At 50.6% G+C, this 22,919-nt stretch overlaps 1 protein-coding gene across 1 annotated transcript in view; it reads left to right on the top strand.

Moving 5' to 3' along the window:
* Positions 1 to 644: 644 nt before the first annotated feature.
* CORO2A (coronin 2A) overlaps positions 645 to 22,919 on the top strand; it is a 94,780-nt gene continuing 72,505 nt past the window's right edge. The window contains exon 1 of the mRNA XM_014596194.3: positions 645 to 1,124. Coding sequence (XP_014451680.1) covers positions 1,110 to 1,124 — 15 coding nt within the window. The 5' untranslated portion in view covers positions 645 to 1,109. The remainder of the gene's footprint in view (positions 1,125 to 22,919) is intronic.

The following is a 22,919-nucleotide window of genomic DNA, read 5'->3' on the forward strand; positions in this document are numbered from 1 at the left end:
GCTTGTCCTGCAGAGGGCTCTGGGTAGAAAAGGCAAGTGTTAATAGCGTGGACACATATATAGACAGACAGTTAAGTCCTCTGGAAGTGGTGCCCACATCCATATGTGCCAGCCAGAGCCCAGCCAAGAGAGATCACACAAGATCAGTCCTGGATGATGCAGGACAGCCTCGAGACACTCCCGACACATGAGCAGGAGGTTGCACTCTGCTCCCCCATCAGCAATGCCAGCTACCAGAGCTGCAGGCTCCCACAGCCCAAGGCCTCAGGGACTAGTCTTGCTGCATGTTTCTCCTGGGAATCTGCCCCAATCACCCATTTAGGCACCAACAGACACCGAGCGCATCCTCGGAGCAAAGCAGCTCAGCCCCTGCCCTGGCTCTCGTGAAGGCTCAGTGTCCTGCAACCCCTTAAAACGTTGCTTTATTTCTTGTTAAGCTCCGCGCCTGCCCCTGCCCTGCGCTCACCCTTGCCAGAGGAAGCCCTGCTGAAGGGAAGGGGCTGATGCGATGCGCCAGCAGGAGCTGAGTCCCCCACGCGACAGAGCGCTCCCGCAACGTGCCCTGCACCAGGTCCCGGGAGAGCGCAGGCCGGGGAAGGGAAGGGCAGGTCTGCCTAGGTGGAGCCAGGCTCCGCCCGCCCTCATGCATATGCAGCGGCTCTCCCTGCCGAGGTTCCTATTTCTGCCGCACACAAAGGAAGGAAATCTCTTTCTCTGATCCTTTTCTCTCCTCCCCCACCCCCCCGGAGCCCCGACCTCCCCGCCCCGGGCTGTGCTGCAGGGACTGTGCGGTGTCCCCGCAGCTCGCTCTGCCGCTGCCAGGCGCTGGGAAGCTGGAGGTTACTTGGTTTGTTGGGTGGGTGTTTTTTTTTTGCTTTTCGTTTCGGATCCTCCCTGCTCTCTCGTGCCTCTTGCAGCAGGCGAGCCAGGCAGCCCTGTGTCATGACTTATGAATGAGCGTGACTCAGGGATCGCCCACACTCCGCAAGGGGATCCTCCGTCCGAGCCGGCAGGGAGGCAGGGCTGGGCTGCGTGTGCCTGCAGAATTGGAGATCGCTGCTGCAGCGGGTGCTGGACACCACGCCCTCCCTGGCCTGGAGTAATCCTGCATGACCATCACAAAGGTAGGAGAGCATCGGACTGGAGCGCAGGGTGCACCTGCTGCTAAAAGGCAGACAAGGTGCTTTGGGTCAATCTGGTATCTTTTATTAGACCAGCTTAAAGAGTGGGAAAACATTTTGCTTTGCAAGCTTTCGGGTAGAAAATCCCCTTCCGCAGGCTGAGGAAGCATCTGCAGTTGGTGTGCGCTCTTCTTGGATGGAATGAATAGTAAAGAAGCCAGAGGCTGGGCTGCACACAAGACAGGCAGTCAGTGAAGATGTAGATTGAGGAGCCAGTGGGTGAGAGACAGGCTGGGTAGGGGGGAGAAGGGGGATGAATGTAACAGTTAAATAGTGGAGAGGTACCTGGGGGAGTCAGATGTTAGGCAGGTTATATATAATGTGTCATCAATCCAATGTCTATATTTAGTCCATGATTTTTAGTATCCAGGGGGTTGATGAAGTGAAGTTCATAGGCTTATTTGTGAAAGGTGTTCTGTAAATTCCCCTTGAGGATCAGAACTGAAAGATTGGAGAGAGAGTGGTTTTCTTGTGAGAAACGTGCCCGCACAGCTAATTGGGTATTCTTGTCTTTGATAGATTTCCACAGTTGTTGTTTGGTCTCTCGTACAAATTTTCCATCGGGGCATTTGGTGCATTGGATGAGATGTATTACATTTCTGGAGGTGCAGCTGTAAGATCCAGGAATGGTGATGGTTCTGTTGTGGGATGTAGTAATTGTGGGGGTGGTGGAGATATGTTGGCAGGTTTTACATTTCTTGTCCTGGCATGGTCTGGATCCATTTGGTGTATTTTGGGCCATAGAAAGTTTGCTTCTGGTTATGAGGTTAGTGAGGTTTGGTGCTTGTTTGAAGGCTAGGATGGGTGGTTCTGGGAAGATCTCTTTAAGAACTGGGTCTCCTTCTAGTAGAGGTTGCAATTGTTTGAGGATTTTCTGTATAGGTTCCAGGGAGGGGTGATGTGTCGTAACCAGTAGTGTGCGATTCATGAGGGTTTTCCTTCTGTACTGTAGCAATTCTTCATATAGTATCTGGGTGGCTCTTTCAATAGTTCAATCTATCTCTCTGGAGGCATGTCCTTGTTGAGCGAAAGCATTTTTGAGATTTGTGGGGTGGCAATCATGGGTGTTTGGCAGGGCAGATGACACTTTTTTAGACCTAATCTACCTTTGCAGGCAATTGGAAAAGTTGGCATCTGTGTGGTGTCTGCTATGTGACCCAGAGGGAAAACCAGCAGCATTCTCTGTGGACTGGCAATGCATGTAGCCTGTCCAGGTTGTATTTGGTGTGTGCTCTGGGTGTGGGTTGAGCTGCATGCAGCATGCAGTCCCACAGGATGCAGGTATTGATGTCTCTCCAGCTTTGCCCTGCTTGTGGTCTGGGAAGGGTGGTGGCAGCATGTTGCTTGCAATCCCCACTGGGTGGAAAGGCAATAGCTTTGGGCATGATGTGCTGCCAGTGGAAAGTGCAGGCAGGCAGCTATGTTGTGCAGCCCACGCAGCCCTAAGGGAACAGCTTCCCTTTTACACTTTTATGCTGTGGTGGTGTCCTGACAGTGCTGCATGTAAAAAGGTCTGGTGAGAACTCAGTGCCGGGGGAGAGGCTGGAGCAGAATCCAAAAGACCTTGGAAATCCATAGCACTGGGAAGCATTACAAAGCCAGTCCAGACAGTGCCATGATGGAGCTGAAAGCTTAGGAAAGGCTGAATTTGGGGACACTGGCTCTCTACCTCAGTCTGATATGTGTAGAGTTGAGCAATAACTCTGTGCCCCCACAATAGCTCTTTGGCAGGCTGTGCTAGCAGGATTTGTGCTTTGAGGGGCTACCAGAGCCAGAAGGGGAGAGAGTCACTTTTTACTTGCACTGGGCTGGTGCCACTGGAGAGAGCAGCCCTGTCCCTTTCACTTCTGCCATGCTTTGACTCCAACACCCTCTGCACCTTGGGCCTCTCAGCAGTCCCAAGGTGGGTGCAAAGACAAAACTTCTCCCAGCTGGGCCTCAGGAGTTTGGTCCTCTGCCTAGGGCTGGATGAGATGCAAAAGTGCAGTCACAAAGTCACTGCCTGATGCAGGGCCCCTCTGAGTCTTCAGGAGAATCCAGCACAGAGTACGTGGGTCCTCAAAACCCCACCCCTACATAGACACATACACACATGGTGTCCAACACATGCAGGCACATGGATATGCAGTGTACACATACACACATGCCTGGGGCTAGGAGCAAATGATCTTGTACCTGGTGTGTGGAGGGTGGTGACCACACAGCCCATCATGAGCTCTAGGACTTTCATTTGCCATCATGAGCTCTAGGACTTTCTTTGCTTGTATGTTTGGCACCTCATTTTGACTGTCTTGGCTGTCCAGGCCAAACTCTGTCACGTTCCCTCCCTTCCAGGGCAGATAATCTTGTAGCCTAGAGGTGCTGGATGGTTACTTTCCACTGTTCCTCTATGCCCTGGGCAGCAGCTTCCTGCACCACGTGATACTGCACTTTCCTGCAGAGACAAAGGTTCCTCTTCTTCCCCGAAAGGCTACCCCTTCCGGGTTCGAGTCTGCTGTCAGTTGGCCAGCTGGATGGGACTCCAGCAGTAGGCACTTTGATGGAGCCTCTGGGAAGCAGGGCAGTAAGCTGCAGCTCCCAGTCCATGCACTGGATCAGCTTTTACTAGCCCAGGGGTTTTCAACTGGAGGTACACATACCCCTGGGGGTACTTCTGATGGCCTCAGGAGGTACTTGGCAGTGGGAGTCTTGTCAACTGGCTTCTGGGGGACCCGCCCCCCCGTCCCGCTGCTCGTCTGGCTGCTGGGGGACTCCTGCCTTGTCAACCGGCTGCTGGGGGTACAATGACCCAAAAAGGTTGAAAACCCCTGTACTAGCCCATGGGGAACATCTCTGCCCCCATGATTACTATAAAATACTTAACTGGCTTTGTTGTAACGTCCTCTGCAGCTCTGCTTGCCCTAGAATCTTGGCAAACAAGAATGGTGCTCCAGCAGCCTCATGGAGGTGAACACAGAGGTAAACTAACTCTTTCCAGGTCATCTGAGAAGCTCATAGACAGGAGGGGAGTGAATTCTGGTATTTAGCCAACAGTCTTCTGGCTAGGGGCTGGGGGCTGTGAACCTTACTGTACTTCGATAGCTGCTATAGGCTTGTGCCCCAGAGAGATGAGCAGCAGGACTAGCAAGGCATAGTTAAGTGCATGCACTTTGCTGCAGCCCCTCCCTGCTTTGTGTGGTCTGGGCCTGGGCTGTTCTTCACAGAGCAGAGTATACCAGAGGCTGGAGCTGCACAGCTGTCACAAACCCCCTGAATCCCACACAGCCAACTGCATGCAGCTCAACTATCTGCTTTGCCTGGAGGATGGTGGCATGGGTTGCACTGGGCAGTTGAGCCCTGAGTATCCCCCTCCATCTTATAGCAGTGAGAGCAGCATGCTGGCCAATGTACCCTTTGCTGCAAGGACATCAATCCCAGCCTCACCCTGCACATCTTAAGCTGCTCCAAGGCTGTGGGTGTGTCTCATAGTATACAACAGGAGCTGAAAGTGTCCAGCACTATGGAGGTTCAGGTGCTCAGCACATACCATGGGTGGAAGTTACTCTATCTTCACTTCTCTTTGGTTGTACTTGCTCTTGGAAGGCTGCAGGATGTCATTAAGATCCCTGCAGCCTGTCTGTGTGCAGTAACAGCAGGAGTTAGTGGTCAGTGGTCTCTGCATTGTCTGTGACATCCCCTCTGCAGGCTGCATGAGTAGGACTTCCCCTCTCTGCCCCTTTGACTATGTGATTGCAACTATGTCCCCCAGGCAATTTCCTGGAATTTCTTTCTGTATCTTAAGCTTTACCATCTGAAACCGGCTACTTTTGTACCCCATTATCATCAGTGGAGCCACAGGAGAGTCACCCAGGGCAGAATTTGGCCCAGAGGTTGCATAGAAAGTGTGCACAGGTGCTGCTTATTGACAGCAGTAGAGTTCCTTGATGCATTGGTGCCTTGTAACTGAGAGCAGACACCCTGATTTTTGTGTCAAAGGTATAAACTACCCTTGGCACTCATCCCTGCCAGTGAAATGGCTGGGTGGTCCAGAGAAATAGCTGCAAGCCAAGACAATGCTGCTGGTACAAAATGCCTTCATCTTCCTTGGCCCCTTCACTCCCACTGTGGCAAGATGCTCCGTGACCTCAGCCTGAGCTTTGATTATCCTGCAGGGGCATGCACAGCTTGGGGCTGTTGTGTCCCTGTACAGGTACTCCTTGCTTAATGTCCTAGTTACATTCTTGAAAAATGTGACTTTAAGCAAAATGATGTTAAGCAAATCCAATTACGTTACAAAGTAGTTAACTACTAGCAGGGGGCAGCCAAACAACATTATAACCAAACTTAGTGCAACATTAAATTAGTATGTTCTCTAATAGATCCACAACATAATAACGAAACAACATTAACTGGAACGACTTTAAGTGAGGAGTACCTGTACTTCTCATACAGTTAGCAACCCACTGACATCCTGGCCCCATTACTTGCAAATCAGTGAGAGTTTGGCCATTGGCTTCTGTGCCACCAGAATTGTTTAAAAATGAACTCCTTATGGGGCACTTGCACTGTAGTCAATTAGGATGCAATCTCCTGCTCATCCAGGGAAGGCAAGTGAGCAGCTGCATGAACCTTTCCTGTGCCTTCTGATACCTGGCAGCCTGGGTTAGACAGTGGCACAGTATTTTGTGACCCTAGGTTTCTAGCTGAAGTCACAGAGCACTACCCACTGTTCACCCTGCAAGGTACAGAGCTCCCCTTGCCTTGGTTCGGTTCAAGAACTAATATGTAAAAAAACAGGCATGCAGAAATGTCCCTGCTGCATCGCAGCTATGCCCATCATGCTCAGAGTCCTATCACCCACTGCACCTGGCTGGTGCCTGCTCTGCCAGAGTCCCCATTCCAGAGCATCAGGGAAGAACTGGACCCCTGAGAGTGTTGCTTCCTCAACACAGATGGTTAAGAGTTCAGTTTCTGCCCTGAAGTCTGAGCTAATGCTACATCAAACTGAAAGTGACTAACCCAGGGGTGGGCAAAATATGGCCCATGGGCCAGATGCAGCCTGCCAGGCCATTCTATCTGGCCTGCAGGGCCCCTCCAAGAAACAATTATTACCAGCCCATGGCTACCCCTCTGAAAGCTGACAGGAGGCATAGGCTTTAAGAGGTCTCATGCCATTGTACTGGGATGGCTCTGTGTCTCCACCTCCGTGGGGCTCCCAGCACTCCAGCTGGGAGCCCTATGTGGAGGCACCAAGCTTCCTGCCTGCAGTGCCAGGAGCCACATGTGGCAGCCTGGAGCCTGCTCAGATCAATGGCATGTATGTGTGCGCGTGGGTGTTGGGAGTGTGTGTGGGTTAGGCTTACCATATTTCCAGTTTCAAAAAAGGACACCTGTCGATGGTGGGTAATATGATTGTGGGGGGGAGAGTGCAGTGATATGCCCGTGCCCCGTCCCTGCCCCTCACTCCCAAGCTGCATCCCCCTGCCCCAGACCTGCTGCTGCCCCTCACTTCTGACCCACGGTACCCTGCCCCCCAGACCGTGCTGGTGCCCCTCACTCCCACACCTCCCCCATCACTGTTGATACCCCTCACTCCTGACCCGTAGCCCCTCAGCACTGCCTTTGCTCTGCGCTTCTGACCCTCAGTTCCCTGCCCCACCTGCTGCCCCTCACTGCCAAGCCACAGCCCCGCCAGCCCTGCCGGTGCCCCTCATTCCTGACCTGCAGCCCCCTGCAGCGGCTGCCCCACCCCTGCAAATAGAAGTACCGGCCCTTGTGCTGCCAGCCTGGCCATGCAGCTCTCTGCTGCCCCTGAAGGGCTCCCCCCACCCCCTTCCCCTGCTGGAGGGGCAGGCACATCTCTCCTGCCTCCCCACCCGGCTGCAGCCTTGGTGCCTGGACAGCTTTCCCCAGCACTGGCAGGCACTCATACCCCCCAATACACCCTGCCCCCCCATCCCACACACACATACATACATCCCTGACAGTCCGCAGCCCTGGCTCTCCAACCTGAGTCCCCATAGTCTTACTTGCCTGTAGCTGCCAGAGCATGCACACAGACACACGTAATACCCCTGGCTCCAATCGCCCTCCCCTGCTGCTCCCCAGCCCCAAGCAGCTCCTTGCTAGGGCAAGCCAGGAAGTGCCTGGAAAAGCTTCATTGCTGAACAGAGGCAGTGCAAAATCCCAGATATTTGTTGGTATTTTAAAAAACCGCCTGGATGGAGATGGCAGAATCCAAAAAGAAGACATGTTGGGGAAAACCCAGACATATGGTAACCCTAATGTGGGTGGGTGTGGGGTTTATGGGAGGGGTGTGTTGGAGGGTGGAGTTTGTGGGTAGACGTGGGTATGTGTGTGGGTGTAGGGTTTGTGGACCCCCACTGCTCTCATGGCGCACATCCCCCACTGCCAGCAGCATCAGCAGGTAGTGGGCCCTCATGGCCCATAGCAGGCAGAGCCCCCACAGTGGCACAAAGCTCCAGTTGAGCCCCGGGAACTGAAGGTGGCAGCACAAAGCCAGCCCATCCTGCTGGCATGTACTTTTGGACCAAACCAGGCTGGCTCTTTGCCACCACATGGGGCTCCTGGCACTGCAAGCGGGAGCCGTGAGCCATTGTCCTCAACAGCTCATCAAAAGTTGTTAAGTGACCGTCCAACCAAAATAATTGCCCACCCCTGGACTAACCCTTTATGCCCCTTGCCAACCTCTTGGACACAAGGGGTATGCCAGGGGCATGGGCTCCATGGTGTCACCACATGGGGGCAGTGAAAGTATTGCTGTGACACTGTTTGGCATCAGGTGCTTCCCAGTTCAGTGCATGGGGAAAGGGTTGTTAGGATTGACCCTGTGACCTTCTCCCTCTGCCCCTCCTTCCCTCCCTGCCACATAGGGTGACCACCCATCCCTAATTGGGTGAGACACTTTTGAAATGGGCACATCAAGTCCTGGCATTCACCAAGGAAAAAAGTGGGAAAAGGTGGGTTTCCCCTTGCAGGCTGGCAGAGATCCAGCGTTCAAGGGGCTGTGGGACACGGCACCACGTGCATGTGTGCACACACATGTGCATGGCCACGAGAATACAGTTTCAGGCAGTGGTGAAAAACAGCTCCCTCAGCTGCCCGCTGGTAAGTCTATAGGGGGAGCAGATTGCGGCCCCCATAGTGAGGGAGGGAGTGGGGCAGGGTTGGTGGATGGGGCTGAGCTGGGGGCGCTGCCGAACTGGGGCAGTGCATGGGGTCAGGTGCAGGAATGTACAGCTGCAGGGCCTGGCAGGGGAGTGGGAGGGAGCTACAGGTAGCTCTTCCAGGGGGGGAAGGATAGCTCCCTGCAGCTGTGCACACTCCCAGGGAGGGAGGCATGGGGGTGGCACATGCCCCCCAGATTGTGTGCACGGCTGGAGAGGATGCAAGTTCAGGGCTTCTTGCCCTGCTGTCCTGCCCTGGGAGCCCTGTGCTGGCCACATTGCTGGCCACATGGCAAAGCACCCCCTGCCCACCCAGCGGCAACAGCGCAGATTTGTGCCCCTTGCTGCTGCTGGGTAGGCAGGGGGTGCCTCGCCATGGCAGTGTAGCCGGTGCGAGGCTCCTGGGGGCAGGACAGCAGGGCAGGGAACCCTAAGCCTGAAGCGGCAGCCCTCATCCACCCCCACCCCCACATGGGCTCCACTCATGGCTCCTCATGACAAGCTGGCCTTGTCCTTTTAAGCCATGTATGTGCTGCAAACTGATGGTATCTGCTCTGTATCTGTCACTGCCCAGGCTAGAAGCAGTGTGCTGCATTCATGTGGTGATGATGGAGGGCTAATTAGCACTGCCTGGTGTCTGTGCCATGGTGCCAGGGCTACATGGCTTCTGGGAAGCAGTACTGTATGCCTGGAGCTGTGTGATATTTCTGAGGGTGACACTGCAAGGCACAGTAAATTGATGGCCTACACATAGCCTCAGTCTGCCTTAAGATGGAAACCTCCTCAGAAGCCTCTGATCATTTTTGTAGCCTGTGTCCAAACATGGGCAATTGCAGCTTTGCTTTGTTTTGTGAGGGAGTAACCCACTTCCACTCCAGAAAGGGCCTGAAGGAGCCCTGGTCTCCTTATTAGGTTAGACTGCTCCACACAGGACTTCCTGGAGGTAAAAAGGAAGAGCTGCTTCAGCAAAGAGATAAAAGCCGAAGCAACAGATTTTAACTTACACCAACGTTAGTAGCAGATGGTTCATTTACCCAATTAAAGAGATTGCAAAGTTTGCTCAAACTCGATCAATAAAAGGCCTTTCAGATGCATTACGTGCATTAGAAAGTGCCAGTAAATCAAATCCTGTCAACCTTCCTCTTCCTGGAGCTGTCTTCCAACATGGATGTCAAAGATTTGTGTGTTTGAGTTAGAACAGGGGCGGGCAATTATTTCAGGCGGAGGGCTGCTTACTGAGTTTTGGCAAGCCATCAAGGGCCGCGTGACAGGCAGCCAGGGGCAGATTTAATAGATTTCATAGACATTAGGGCTGGAAGGGACCTCAGAAGATCATCGAGTCCAGCCCCCCACCCAAGGGGCAGGAAGTCAGCTGGGGTCATAGGATCCCAGCAAGATAAGCATCCAAATTTCTCTTGAAGGCATTCAATGTAGGTGCATGAACCACCTCCAGCGGCAGGCTATTCCAGACCATAGGGGGCTCGGACAGTGAAGAAATTCTTCCTTATGTCCAGCCTGAAACGGTCTTGCTGGAGTTTATAACCGTTCGACTTTGTCATCCCTTGGGGCGCTCTGGTAAACAATCGTTCCCCCAGGTCCTGGTGAACACCCCTGATAAACTTATAGGTGGCCACCAAATCACCCCTGAGCCTGCGCTTTTCCAGGCTGAAGAGTCCCATAGCTCTCAGCCTCTCATCGTAAGGTCTGTTTTCCTGACCTCTGATCGTGTGCGTGGCTCTTCTCTGGACTCTCTCAAGTTTCTCCACATCCTTTTTGAATTGAGGAGCCCAAAACTGGACAAAGTACTCCAGCTGTGGCCTCACCAAGGCCGAGTATAGCAGGAGAATGACATCCTGGGATAATATTGCAGATAAATATTAATTTTCTAAATTTTGGGGAGGCCCTGTGGTCAGATAGAGTGGCCTGGCGGGCCGCATCTGGCCCCCAGGCCACAATTTGCCCACCCCTGGGTTAAAAAAAGGCTTGGAGATTTCTGGAGCATTTTGTCCACATAGCTTGGTACTTTCTTGCCAGCACTGTGGTTCTGGCATGGGCACAGCTTCCTGCTCCACTCAACAGCATGGAGATTGGATTTATAATTAGCCTAGCGTGCACTGAGCTGGTGAAAGCGGTAGATGGGCAGGAGTGGAGGGGGTGGCCCTTCCCCACTAGTTGTTGTGAGCTGCTTGCTGGGTAGGATGAACTCAGAATACTGTGTACCCTCCTACTGGCTCCTTAGCTCAGGTTCATCCAAAACAATTTCAGATACTGTGGCTCATGGGCGACTGGTGCCTCCCGAGTCTGGGGAGAACACCAGATTGCTGATTGTGGCTGGTTGCTGACTGGGGGCAGGTCCCTCAGTGGCTGATCGCCAACTGGGGGGGGACAGCGGTGAAACTGGAAGTGCACTTCCGGTTTCACGGCTGGCGCTTCCAGGGGTGCATGGCTGATCTCAGGGGCTGCATGTGCACCCGTGTCACCAGTGCTGTGGCTCAGAGGTGTAACTGGGCACTTGAGTGCCCTGAGCAGCAGCTGTGCATGAGGCAGCATCAGTGGCTGTACTGCTACTAGAGCAGCAGCTGCAATGCCAGCAGCACACTTGCTGCTCTTTTTCTGCCCTGCCCACAGGGTTGGCAACCAGGGCTAGTGCCCCGATCACCCTCCCTTTGTTACACTACTTCTGTGGCTTTTTATCTGTCAGTGCAACGGGCAGTACAGTACGGTGGCACCTTAAAGAAAACTCTAGCCACTTAAATCAACAGAACCCTGTTCTGACTTGCTGCAGTAGCAACCCCATGGCAAGGGCAACCGAATCCCTACAGCCCACAGTTTGAGCACCTTGGACACATCATTAGTGACCTCCAACCCTGCCTGGAAACTGATAATAAATCTCAAAGTAGCCTTGGGGGACAGCCTGTCCTAATTTACAGGCAACCCCACAACTTCAAACGGTGTATTTCAAGCAACAGACTACCTAACTCAGGGGCGGGCAATTATTTCAGGTGGAGGGCTGCTTAACAAGTATTGGTAAACTGTTGAGGAACGCATGGATAGCCCCACCCCTTGACAGTTGCCCCTCCCCATTCGCCATCCCACCCCTAACTCCTGACCTTTGCTGCCGGAGGTCCCTCCCCTTGCCCCCCAGAAATACTCCTTTTGGGAAGGGGCAGGGGGTTGCCATCTTAGAACCAGAAAAAACCCAAATAATAAACTAAAAGTCAAACACCTACTATAATGTATTTTAATTTGATTACAAAAAATATTTTTGTCATGATTTGTGCTTGCATAGGGGTGATTGTATAATAACTCAAAAATACATTCTTAGTCTTGTATATATTGGGGGGGTTGGGTGTGTGTGCATGTCTGTGGTAGGGTGTGGGGGGTTTGTGAGGGGGTGTGGCTGTGTGGGGGGGGGCATAGGGTATGTTGGGGGGATTGTAGGGGCAGGGTGTGGGTGGGTAGGATTTACGGGGTGTGAGGGAGGGTGGGGAAGTGTGGGGACTCCCCTGCAATCCCCCCATGGCACAGCAGCAGCAGGCGGGGGTGCTCAGGGTGCTTGTGCCTGATGCAGGTGCTGGTGCCCAGTGGGGTGCAGCTCGGGCCAGCACTGCACATCATGGTGAGGGGCGCAGCCTCCACCGGACAGTCTTGGTCTCCAGCGCTCCCGGCCATGCATGCGCAGCCCCTGCAATTGCATGGCATGGGAGGGAAGCCCCAGGCACTGGAGCCAGCTGCCTTCCCCACCCCCAAAGGGAAGGTGCCTGGGGCTTCCCTTCCATTTTTCGGAGCCCCAGCAGGGTAGGCAGCTGGCTCCAGTGGTGTCACGTGAGTGTGGGGGCTGCACATGCATGGCGGGGAGCGCTGGTGACAAGGACTGCCCGACAGAGGCTGTGCTCCTCGCTGTGCCGTGCAGCACTGGCCAGAGCTGTGCCCTGCAAAACACCAGTGCCTGCACCAGGCGTGAGTGCCCTGAGAGCCCCCTCCTGCTCCTGTTGCTGCTGCCACTGCCTGTAGAGCTGTGCACCACTGGGGAAGTGTGGAGCAGGGGGGTCCCCACATCCCACCCCACATCCCTTACACCCACACCCTACCCACCTGAACTCCACACTGCCGCTGCCCTGCAGTCATGGGTTCCACACTGCCACCAGCCCCTGCCCCACACTCCCTGCCCTCACCCAGCTGCAGCTCAACCCCTGCCCCCACCCCTGCCCCTTCTCTGCCTGCTGCCTGGAGTCAGCTGGAGACCAGGGAAGCAGAGCAGGTCCCTGGGGGCTGCAGTAGCAGCGGCAGCAGCCCCACCTGGAAGCTGCCTGGTGCCCAAAGGGTTATATTACCTTTACAAATAAGCAAATGGCCTGGTGTGCACAGGGATTCCCATTAGCAACAGCACAGGCTGCCCAGTCACTTCTCTGCACTGAAAACATGCCTTGCAGGACAGCATCATCATAATGCAAAAGCTCTTCCCCCTCATTAACTAATGAGATCTTCCATGTCTCCATCTCTCTCCCTTTCTCAGCAGCACCCCCACACAGGCACAGGAAAGTGCTTTGCCTGCAGTGACACACAGCAAATCACTGGCACAGACAGGGCTATTGTATAGCAATGTCTCCCAGTTCCTCTGTCCACATTCACAGTCTTTGTTATGTGCTACTGTATCACCTCACACTGACTCACAGTCCCATATGCTGGGTCTCTTGGGCAGAAGTGAGTGTATTTTATATTGTACGTGGAGAATCTGCTCACAGATTGGCTCTGACCAGGACACACCTTTCATATGCCACCTTGGAAAATAAAGAGTATCTTCCCCACCAATGGTTTTGGAGTTTTTTTCCTGAAAACGTACCTGCATGGAAAGGCCATGCAACATGCTTACCTCTCTGGGACAAAGTTACAAAGAAAATGATAAAAAAGAAAAGGAATGGAAACTCCCCATCTTTATGGCATGTTATCAGGGACAAAGTCCATGGACCCTGATTAGATAAGTTCCAGGGAAGCAGAGGAGCCACATTCTTTCTTTATAACCCCTGCAGCCCCACTGAACTCTAAGGGCAGCATGGATATAAAGGTGGGCAGAATCAGTTCTCTGAGGCATAGGCAGCTGGTAGGGGGTGCACGTGCCCTTGCTGATGGGGCCGGTGCCCCCCCCTGCCCCCTCCCCCGACACTGTCAATAGGGCTGGTGCACCCTCGACAGGGTCAGGGCTTCTGCAGGTGCCCCCCCAGATTCAGGAGGCACCAGTCACTCATGCTCTGAGGCACCTCCTCACTGAGATTTTATGATAGGAAAAGGGTGACTAAGCAAGGCTGGTATTAATGCTACCAAATCTCAAGTACAGGGCCAAACTTTTCTACTCCTATTCATGCTGGAAGCAGTGGAATGACACACAGAGCATTAGGGCTGGCGAGAACAAGGGTGCCAGGACTGGGCTCACTGACAGTCCTCTCACCACAGTCATCCTTTCTCAACAACATTATTCCTGGGCATGACAGTGCACTGATATAGCAATAGGTAGCTGCACAGAGGAGTTCACAGTGTACTACAGCCGTAACACAGCATGGCATGGCCACAGGCAAAGGGGTGGGAGGCAAGTGGGAATGCAAGAGCTTTGTCAGCCCCAGGATGTGTACTGGAAGGACTAAAGTTTTGGGGTCAGATTCTGTCATGAGTAGTTACCAGGTGTTGCTCTCATAAAGCCACTTGTGATGCATGAATGAAAGAATCCATCTCACTCCTCAGAGGCAGGCCAGCATTGATAGAAGGTTACCCACCATATATGCCAGTTCCTCAGTGAAAATAAGCAGGTGGCATCTGTCATACTCCTTGCAGCCCAGTTACAGTTTTGAAGGCATCTCCATCATGGGCAGTTCCACAGTGGGCAGGCTTAGCAGTAAAACCAATGTCTTGCAAGAGTTTCCTCTTCCTTCTGCCAGGGGTCCTCACTGCAATTCAGTGATGGAACAAGAGCACAGACATGCCTGGGAAAGGCCTCTTAGGCTAAGTACAGATACTCAAAAAGCCCAAGGCTGAATCAATTCAATCTTTGCAGGTTCATCTAAGATGCGTAGATTGAATTGATAAGCAAGTAAACAGACATTAATTTTTGATTCCAGAAACACAGCCACATGCCTACAGTGGCTCAGGCCAGAAGCTAGGGGGTGCTAGAGCATGCCTTCCTGCTGGGCTGGAGCAAACAGCTTGGGCCAAGGCTAGTCCGCCCACCCTGTGAGTGGGAGTTTGCAGGGGAGGTACAAAGCATCCTGGGATGCTGGAGAACTGTAAGTTAACTTGAATCTGGAGGGTATCTAGGACAGAAGTTCAATATACTGATTTAACTTAAATTGGTTAAGTCTGATACTACATCCATCCAGGTTTATCTTAAACTGATTTTGGCTATTTTGAAAGTGGTTTATGTGCACTGAACTTCTGTTGTGTTACAGATTTAAACTGGTTTCTGATTATTTATACCAGTTTTTGTGTAATTTATGTCCTGTAGTGCCTTAGTGTGGCATGTTTGCCTATCTGCCAAAAGGTCCCTGTTGCCATCTGCCTAAGTCATTCTCTCCTGAGCATTCCCTCAACGATTCCAATGACGGGCTTTCCACCACTCTCCTTGGAAGAGGTCATTGAACCTGAAGGATCTTTTAGTTGGGGAATTGCTTCTATTCTTCATGTTGCCTGCTGTTCCATCCCTTCAGGCAGCTTTCCCCTTCCAGAGCAGCAGTCCTCTGAATGGTTACTTATGAGTGCTTTGCTGAACCATGCACAGTGCATAAATTATTAAAATAAAGCAGAACCCTTCAATTATTAAAACTAGCCTTTCCCAGTGGTTGTTCTGAGCCAAGCTAAGAATAAGTTTAACAGTATAACATTGATCATATAGAAGCACAGTTTTTTTTCTCTGGTTCCACGTTTGTCCCAGTCTGTTCAGAACCTGAAGTCAGCCTAGCCACAAAGACTTCTTGGAATATAGTCTCAAGGAGGATTCTGTTAGGAAACTTGCAGGAACATTGCGTGCTTGGACAAATTAAGTTTCTTCTTTATGCTTCCATTTGTATGCATGAAAAAAATTGCAAATGTGTGTACTGGAAACAAGAACACAAATCAGTAAAACAGAAATCCAACCTGCTCTTTAACTACATTAGATAAATATAATAAGCCAGTGTTTATCTTACTTCTTCCTCTTTAAAAGCAGTTAGCTCACATCCTTAGATCAGTGTGGGTTTCATCTAATTTAATTTGAAGAATAAAGTGCATAAATACCATATTTTCTCACAAAGAGCCCTCACCTTTTCCTCTCAGACCAGCTGGTGGGAATTGAGGTGCACATTATATGTGAGAAATACAGATCCGGCCTGCAGAGCTGAGTGATCCGGCAGAAGGGCTTCCCATGGGTCTAGAAATTTGGCAGCAGAGGAGTAGTGGCAGCATCAATTGTACCTGGCCCCAGACTCTGCATTCAGGGTTAGATCTGACATACTGAGTTGAACCTGGCATGTGGGCCTGGACCAGGTGCCTGGGGTCAGTCCACGGGACCCATCTAGGGCATGGGGCTGGCAGCCAGGCTTGAGAGCAAGCTCAGCTCCCCACTTACTAAAACGAAGGACTTTTTTTCATACTGCCTTTCAAAAACAAGGTATGTATTGTATATGGGGCGTGCTGCATGCAAGAAAAAATGGTAATCAAACAAGAGCAAATATCACAGCTATCTCACCTCTGGGCCTTGGTGAAGACAAACGTCTTGATGCATGTAAAATTCCCAAGAGGTCTGAATTGGAGTACAAGCTCGGATTCAAAGTCATTATTTCTTCTCTTTCTGTTCCCAAGCAGTCTCTATTATAATTTCAGTGTAACCGCAAACTGTGCGGTGCTTAAAGAAGCAGTCTCCCATTATGTCTTTTGCCATAACCAAATTTTGATAATGTTGGATAGGCCAGCTCCAGTGGCTGAGAGTTCCAAGCTAGACAAACCCAGGCTAGAAATGAGGTGCAAAGTTTTTGTAAGGAATATAATTAATTATTGGGATAATTAAGTGAAGCATTCCTCAGTACTGGAAACTTTTAGATCAAGCAAGGGGTGTCCACTATAAGGTCTGTTCTGGTTCCCAAAGCAATTAATTCAGGGTAGTCTTATGGCCTGTGTTGTGCAGGAGATAGGACTAGAATGTGGCAACAGTCCCCTCTGGCCTGAAAAATTGTGTCCCTGTGCTGAAAAATGATGGCAGTAATTACCATGCACCAGCAGACTCGATTAATCTAGTCTGGTCCGACACTGTAATTACAGCATGTCAGAGCAGTCTTGCTGCACATGTATAGGTGCTCCTGCTTTTTAGTTAATGTGCATTAAAAAGGGCTAATGCACATTATGCATCACTTAAGAACTGTGCTCTTTAGTTAATATGCATTAGGATGAGCTAATGTGCATTTTCCTAGAAACTCATAATAGTGGTACTAGATTGAATGTGCATTAACTAAAGTGCATTAATGCATGTGTAGATGCACCCTCTGGGTAGGGTTCTTTGACTCAGCCTTCATTTGCACTGGGGGAATCAAAAGTAGTTCCACTAGAGAAGGTAGGATGACAGAAAGGGACATGCTGGCTCTCCAGTTATGGGGAGTGATATGTGGAGTTGTGTTTGCTGTTCCCAGGTTGCAGAGGAGAGTGGATGGGGTTTGTTTTTTCCCATGCTTCTGGGATTTGCTGGTTGCCACATGGGCCAGGATGAATTTTTTCCCTTCCTTTTGTAAATGGTATCAGGATTTTTCTCAGAAGCATTGGGAGTTGGCTGTAGCCAAGGCTGGGAATTTTGACTGGGGTGTGCTGATGTTTCTGCTGGGACTAAAACCAGGAAATTCCTGATTGGACGATCTTGCCCCTCCACTCAGGATCAGACCAGTCCACATGCGATTAGGAAGGAATTTTATTACATGGTCGAATTAGTACAGACTGGGGTTTTTTTTGCCTTTCTCTGTAGTGGGGGCATGGTGATCTTTGTTTTTTTTAGTGCATTTTAATAACCCTTGCAGCAATGGGATATTGCGCCCCCCTGCTTTACCTGTGGCAAATTAGAGTATTTTGGGGGCAGTGTGCCTTGTAGATGCACAATAGTGTTGTTGTATAGTTTTAGGAAGAGGTTTAGACAAGCACTTGTAAGGGATAGTTTGGATAGGGATGATCTTGCTTTGAGCAGGGGGTGGGACCAGATGACTTCCTGAGGTCCCTTCCAGCCCTAATTTTCTATGATTCTAGCAGGGGGTACAATGGGCGCATTTACGTGAGATGCTTAATAACCATTAGACTAATTCTACTGTGCATTAGCGTGGCTGGCAAAAACCATACTAATGCCGTAATGTGCAGTAGATTAGTCCAATGGGCATTAAGTGTCACACAAAAAGCATTCATCTGCATTAATGCGCAGTAATGTCAATTAGGGCATATTAAGTTAGTACCTGTTATAACAGGTATTAAACTTAATTCACTGTAATTACAGCGCATTAAGGTACATGTAGACACACCCCATATGTCTCTCCCATCCCTCCCTAGGTAAACACAACAGCTACCATAATTCTTTCTTAAAGGACTCATTTGTTTCTGTTCCATAAGCATTAGAAATGAAGAAACATTGGAGAAGCTAACAGCAGATCCCACATTCTCACTGCATAGGCATTCATTAATCTGTGCAGATGCCTGGGTGTGTGGTCTGATTTCCTACTTGCAAATGTGCCAGGCACTCAGTTAACTAACAAGGCCCTCCAGGAAGAACTATACATTGCAGATGGCCCTCCATACAGTCTGAATAGTGACATCCCTGGTTTGGAGTCACACCGGTACAAGAGGGGTGAGGGCAGACTCCAACCCGTCATTTTCACACTAATTCTTACCTGGTCTTTCAGACTAATGAGATGACAGATGAAGGATTTGTCCCTGGTTATATGCACCTTGTGTCTGGGCCACTGCTTTTGTCTGGGCTTGGTTGCCAGGGGCACTGGAGAGCAACACCAGTTTTGGAATAAGTGTACCCAAAGATTAAGTGATTGAATAGTTAACTAGGTAATATGGAACTGATTACACTGAACATTAAGAAAGCTCCTATAATACATCAGATAGTGAGAGCCCTATTTTCAGAGTGCTGTTACATACTAATCAGCTTCCACAAGTGGACTGGGATTTTTCAGAGAAGACTAGGCAGAAGCTAGTTTTGATTTTTATCAGCAAATCATAAGGAAAAAACCTCAAATGGAATCATAAATCAATTCCATTGGCACTACAGATCCACAAGAGGGGGGCAAGTGGACACACAGAAAGATTTTGTTTCAGGCAGACCCATAAGTATTCTTTGAATGGAGATGCAGTTGTAAAGAGGTTAAAGGGATATCTCAATTTTACAGGCTTCAGAGAACACCCCAGCTCTCAGGATCAGAGAACAGGGTCTCATACCACATTCCTTGTTTTTATGTCAGTTGGGGTGGGTATTTTTCTGTTCTCATGGCTCAGTCTGTGGGAAAACAGGGAGAACATCCCTCCTCCAGGCCTGTGCTAGCAGACACCAGCTTTGTCTGATGCTGCCAAATATAGATCTTTTTGAGTTTCTTCACTTCCTTGCTGAGCAGCCAGTGCCTACTTATCTCTAGCAGTTCGCTTTTCCCCTTGTCATGGGTGAATACTTCTTACAATAGATTACACTCTTCCCTGGAGTCCTCCAGAGATTCTACATACACCGTGGAGAGCCAAATTTGGCCCCAAGATTCCCCTACCAGCAGCTATTTCTGTGTAGGGATTAACCAGCCTGCCCCAGATCTATTGACAGGACATGGATCAGTCTCTGTTATTCCCCTGCATAACTCTGGAGACCTATAGACATCTCTCTATTCTTATAATATGGGTCACAGCGGGTAATAGGTGCTCCTGCATTGTGTTAAGCGAGAATTGGTCCCAAGCTGAACTGGGTGAAATAGAATTGTGTTTTCTACTATATCTCACCCAAGAAGAAACTGCCATATTGCTAACATAGTATGTGGCCTGCAGGCAGCTACCTCACAGAACAGGAGCCCTCTAAATATTCATCGCCTGTGTTGTAGAGCCATTTATTAGATAAATGCTTTGTGGCTGGGTGTGGCCCTCCAGGGCACACTGCCTGTGACTCTACCAGATTGCATTCAGTTGCAGTAGCAGAACTAAAAAGAAAGGAGAACAAAAGAAGGACTGCAAGATTGTATGAAGAAGGGCCAAGGAAACCAGGCGGGTTCAATCTGGAGAAAAGGAGATCGAAGTGGTGACATGAGAGTGGTTTTCAAATAGTTGAATGGCTGCCAGCAAGGTAACAAAGAAAAATTGTTCCCTCTCTGCAGAGGGCAGGACATGGCTCAGCAAGTTCAAAGTGGAACAAACACCTTAAGTGTCAGAAGAGTAGGACAGTGGAACAAGGTGCCCAGGGAAGTTGTGGAATCTGCTTTGTGAGAAGTTTTCAAAACAGAGGTTGGACAGGCACGTGTTTGGGGTGGTTTAGGAGCAGTGAATCCTATATCTGTGTATGTGAGAGGGTAGGGAGAAAAGGAGGAGAATTATATTAGATGCCCCTTGAGGTCCCTTCCAGCCCTATAATCCTAAGATTCTCTCACAGCTCACAACAGGCCAGATCAACAGCTAGGAACCTGACTCTTCAGCCTTGTGGTTAGGGCCAGTTGCAGATCCAGGATGGCAAATAGCGGGTGCAGTGGTAGCAGAGAGTTATGTCCTAGAGTCATGGAGAAGTAGGGCTGGAATGGACCTCCAGAGGTCATCTAGTCCAGTGGTTCTCAACCTTTTATGTACCAGGATCCATTTGTAAACAATGATGGCCAGTCCCAACTCAGTAAATAGTTTACATAGAAAACATCCCCCTGGCCCTGCCAGTGCCCCTCATTCCCAACCTGCTGCCCTGACTCCCAGTGAATGGAGCAGTAGGTGGGTGTGTGGCATGGGGGGCCCCAAGCAGCCCTTTGCAGGCTGGTCCTCTGCCAGCCTGCATGGGAAAACCCACAGTTTCCCACGTTTTTCTCCTTCACAGGAGAATCCTTTTTTAAAGTTTGTTGATCCATTTTTAAAGGTTGTTCGTGACCCTTTCATATATTCTTGAGACCCGCTGGTTGAGAAATACTGATCTAGTACAAGCTCCTGCCTGAGGCAGAATCAGCCCTATCCAAACTGTCCCATACAAACCATAATCTAAACCCTACATAAGACTGTTGTCAAAACTGACACTAACACAGACTTAACACCCTAACCTGCCCCAGGTAAAGCAGGGGAACCATGGCAGTCAATGTCCTGCTTCTATAAAATGTTGTCAATGCATGCCTAAGAGGTCCTGCCCCCCACTACAGAGGAAGGCAAAACCCCCCACAGCCCATACCAATCTAATCATGGGGTAAAATTAATTCCTGACCCCAGATATGGCAATTGGTCTGACCCTGAGCCGTGAGGCAAGACCCTCTAGCCAGGTACCTCTGGCTTTGCTCCCAGCAGGGAAGTTGGCACACCTCAGTCAAAGTCCCCAGCCTTGGCTGTAGCCAACACCCAATGCCTTCGGGAAAGAAAAAATACCCTGACACATACAGCAGAAAAAGGACGGGGTTTGGGGGGTGGGCAAAGCCCAGAAGCATGGGAAATACCTATGGTAGAACATAGGCATGCTTAGCTATGCCTAGCTATAGGCATATAACATAGCTATGCCTAGATTACCCCCCAACTACTGGCTGTCCAACTGTAACAGAGAGCCTGGGACTCTCTGTTACCTTAAGAGGGAAGCAGCCCAGAGAGAGAGCACTGCTGGCCAGGCAGGGCACACACAGCTACTCCAGGTTGCCACAGTAAGTGGGCAATGAGATCAATCAGCAGGCACCTGAAGGCAGCCCAGGGAGTCTCCTGACCGGAAGGCACATAAACCCAGGTCTGGAGCTAGAAAGACAGTCTAGCCCTGCAAGCCAGAGGGTTAGGAGAGCTACAAAGGAATGCTGGAGGGACTGCTGTGCAGCCTTGATTCCCCACTGAGGCTCTGTGAGCTCACAGGGGTATAACCCAGAGTTAAGAGATTATTTTGGCTCCAGAGATGAGGGAAAGTTTTCCCTTTTAAAGGGTCAGAGGGCTGCTTCCCCTTTTGTTGAAGTGCTGGGCCTAGAGGGTAGAGTTTATATTATATCCCAGGGTGGGGCTTATTGTTTGGTTGTCATTATAGAACCAGTGGTTTGGGTTGGGACTCTGACAGGTGGTATTCGGAGGTCCCATTAGTGCCCTAGGGACACACGAGCGCCTTGAGCCCTGCTAGGGCTCAAGGTTTGAGCAAGTGCTAAGCCTGGAGCAGGGCAGAACATGGGGCCACAGAGCCCAGACAGGGGACAATGGCCTGGTGCCTATGAAGGGTGCAGACAGACAGGGTCCTGGCAACCAGGAGGGGTGTGGGCAGGGGCCAGGGGCTTGGTGCCTGACATGGCTAGACTAGAGCTGGTGCCTCAAAGCCAGGTCTGATACAGTGGGCCTGGGCTAGAAGACCTAGCTAAAGGATGGGGGCAAAGGCCACGGAAGCTGAAGGCCAATAGGAGGGACTAACGGAATAGTGACACTTGCAAAGCTTGGAGTGTGGTGTAGGGGAGGAACAGAGCCATGCAGTCAGCCCTTATGTCTATAGGTATCCTTCAGAGGCACAGTCAGGCTGAGAGGGCCCACTGAGCCTGAAGGTGTAATCAAGACCAGGGGATCGCAGGGGAACTCTGGTGGGGATTTACCTGGACTGGGCCTTGCTCTAAGTCCCGGGAGCAGCCTCCCTTTTAATCCTGTACTTGTATCAAGGTGTGGTGGGTGAGACTGAAGGGAAAGCACCCCAGAGGCGGAATGGGGCATGGTTGCAGAGCCACCAGAGAGCGTCACGGCCACCCCTGGGACTCCAACATGCTACACCAACCTCTTCTTGAACACCTCCAGTGATGGAGTATCTATAACTACACAACCTATTCCATTGCCTTGCAGTTCTAACAGTGAAGATTTTTCTCTGGATATCCATTCTAAACTTACTTTGCCGCAACTTCAAGCCACTGGTCCATATTCTTCTCTCTGCAGCAATAGAGAAAAGGTGCTTTCCCTCTTCTTTAGGGCAGCTCTTCAGGTATTTGAAGACTGCTATCATGTCCTTTTTTAAGCACATTTTTTGCAAGCTGAACATGCCTAGCTCCTTCAGTCCTTCCTTCAGCCCTTCAGTATGAACTGCTTTCCAAGCATCATCTCTGTTGCCTGCCCCTGGACCCTGCACATGTATCCAGCATCTGAGAGCAGAGCTCTTGGTGGTGAACTGGTAGTGAAGGGGAGTTTGACTATACCACTTCACCCCTCTGGATCCATCCTGGGTAATGCACTCCTTATAGATGGGAGAGTCCTGGATCCTGGCCCCTGTTCTCAGCATAGGTTTGAATACATTACGTGAAATACCTGTTGGATAAAATACAGAAGCAGTTCATAGCTGGGGTAACCCCACTGACCCCAGAGATTAATTTGGCATAGATCAAAATGAATTCCCTCCATTTTTAGTGAAATGCAAGTGATGGTTCTT

The sequence above is a fragment of the Alligator mississippiensis genome, chromosome 3, assembly GCF_030867095.1.
Source record: "Alligator mississippiensis isolate rAllMis1 chromosome 3, rAllMis1, whole genome shotgun sequence".
Taxonomy (NCBI): domain Eukaryota; kingdom Metazoa; phylum Chordata; order Crocodylia; family Alligatoridae; genus Alligator; species Alligator mississippiensis.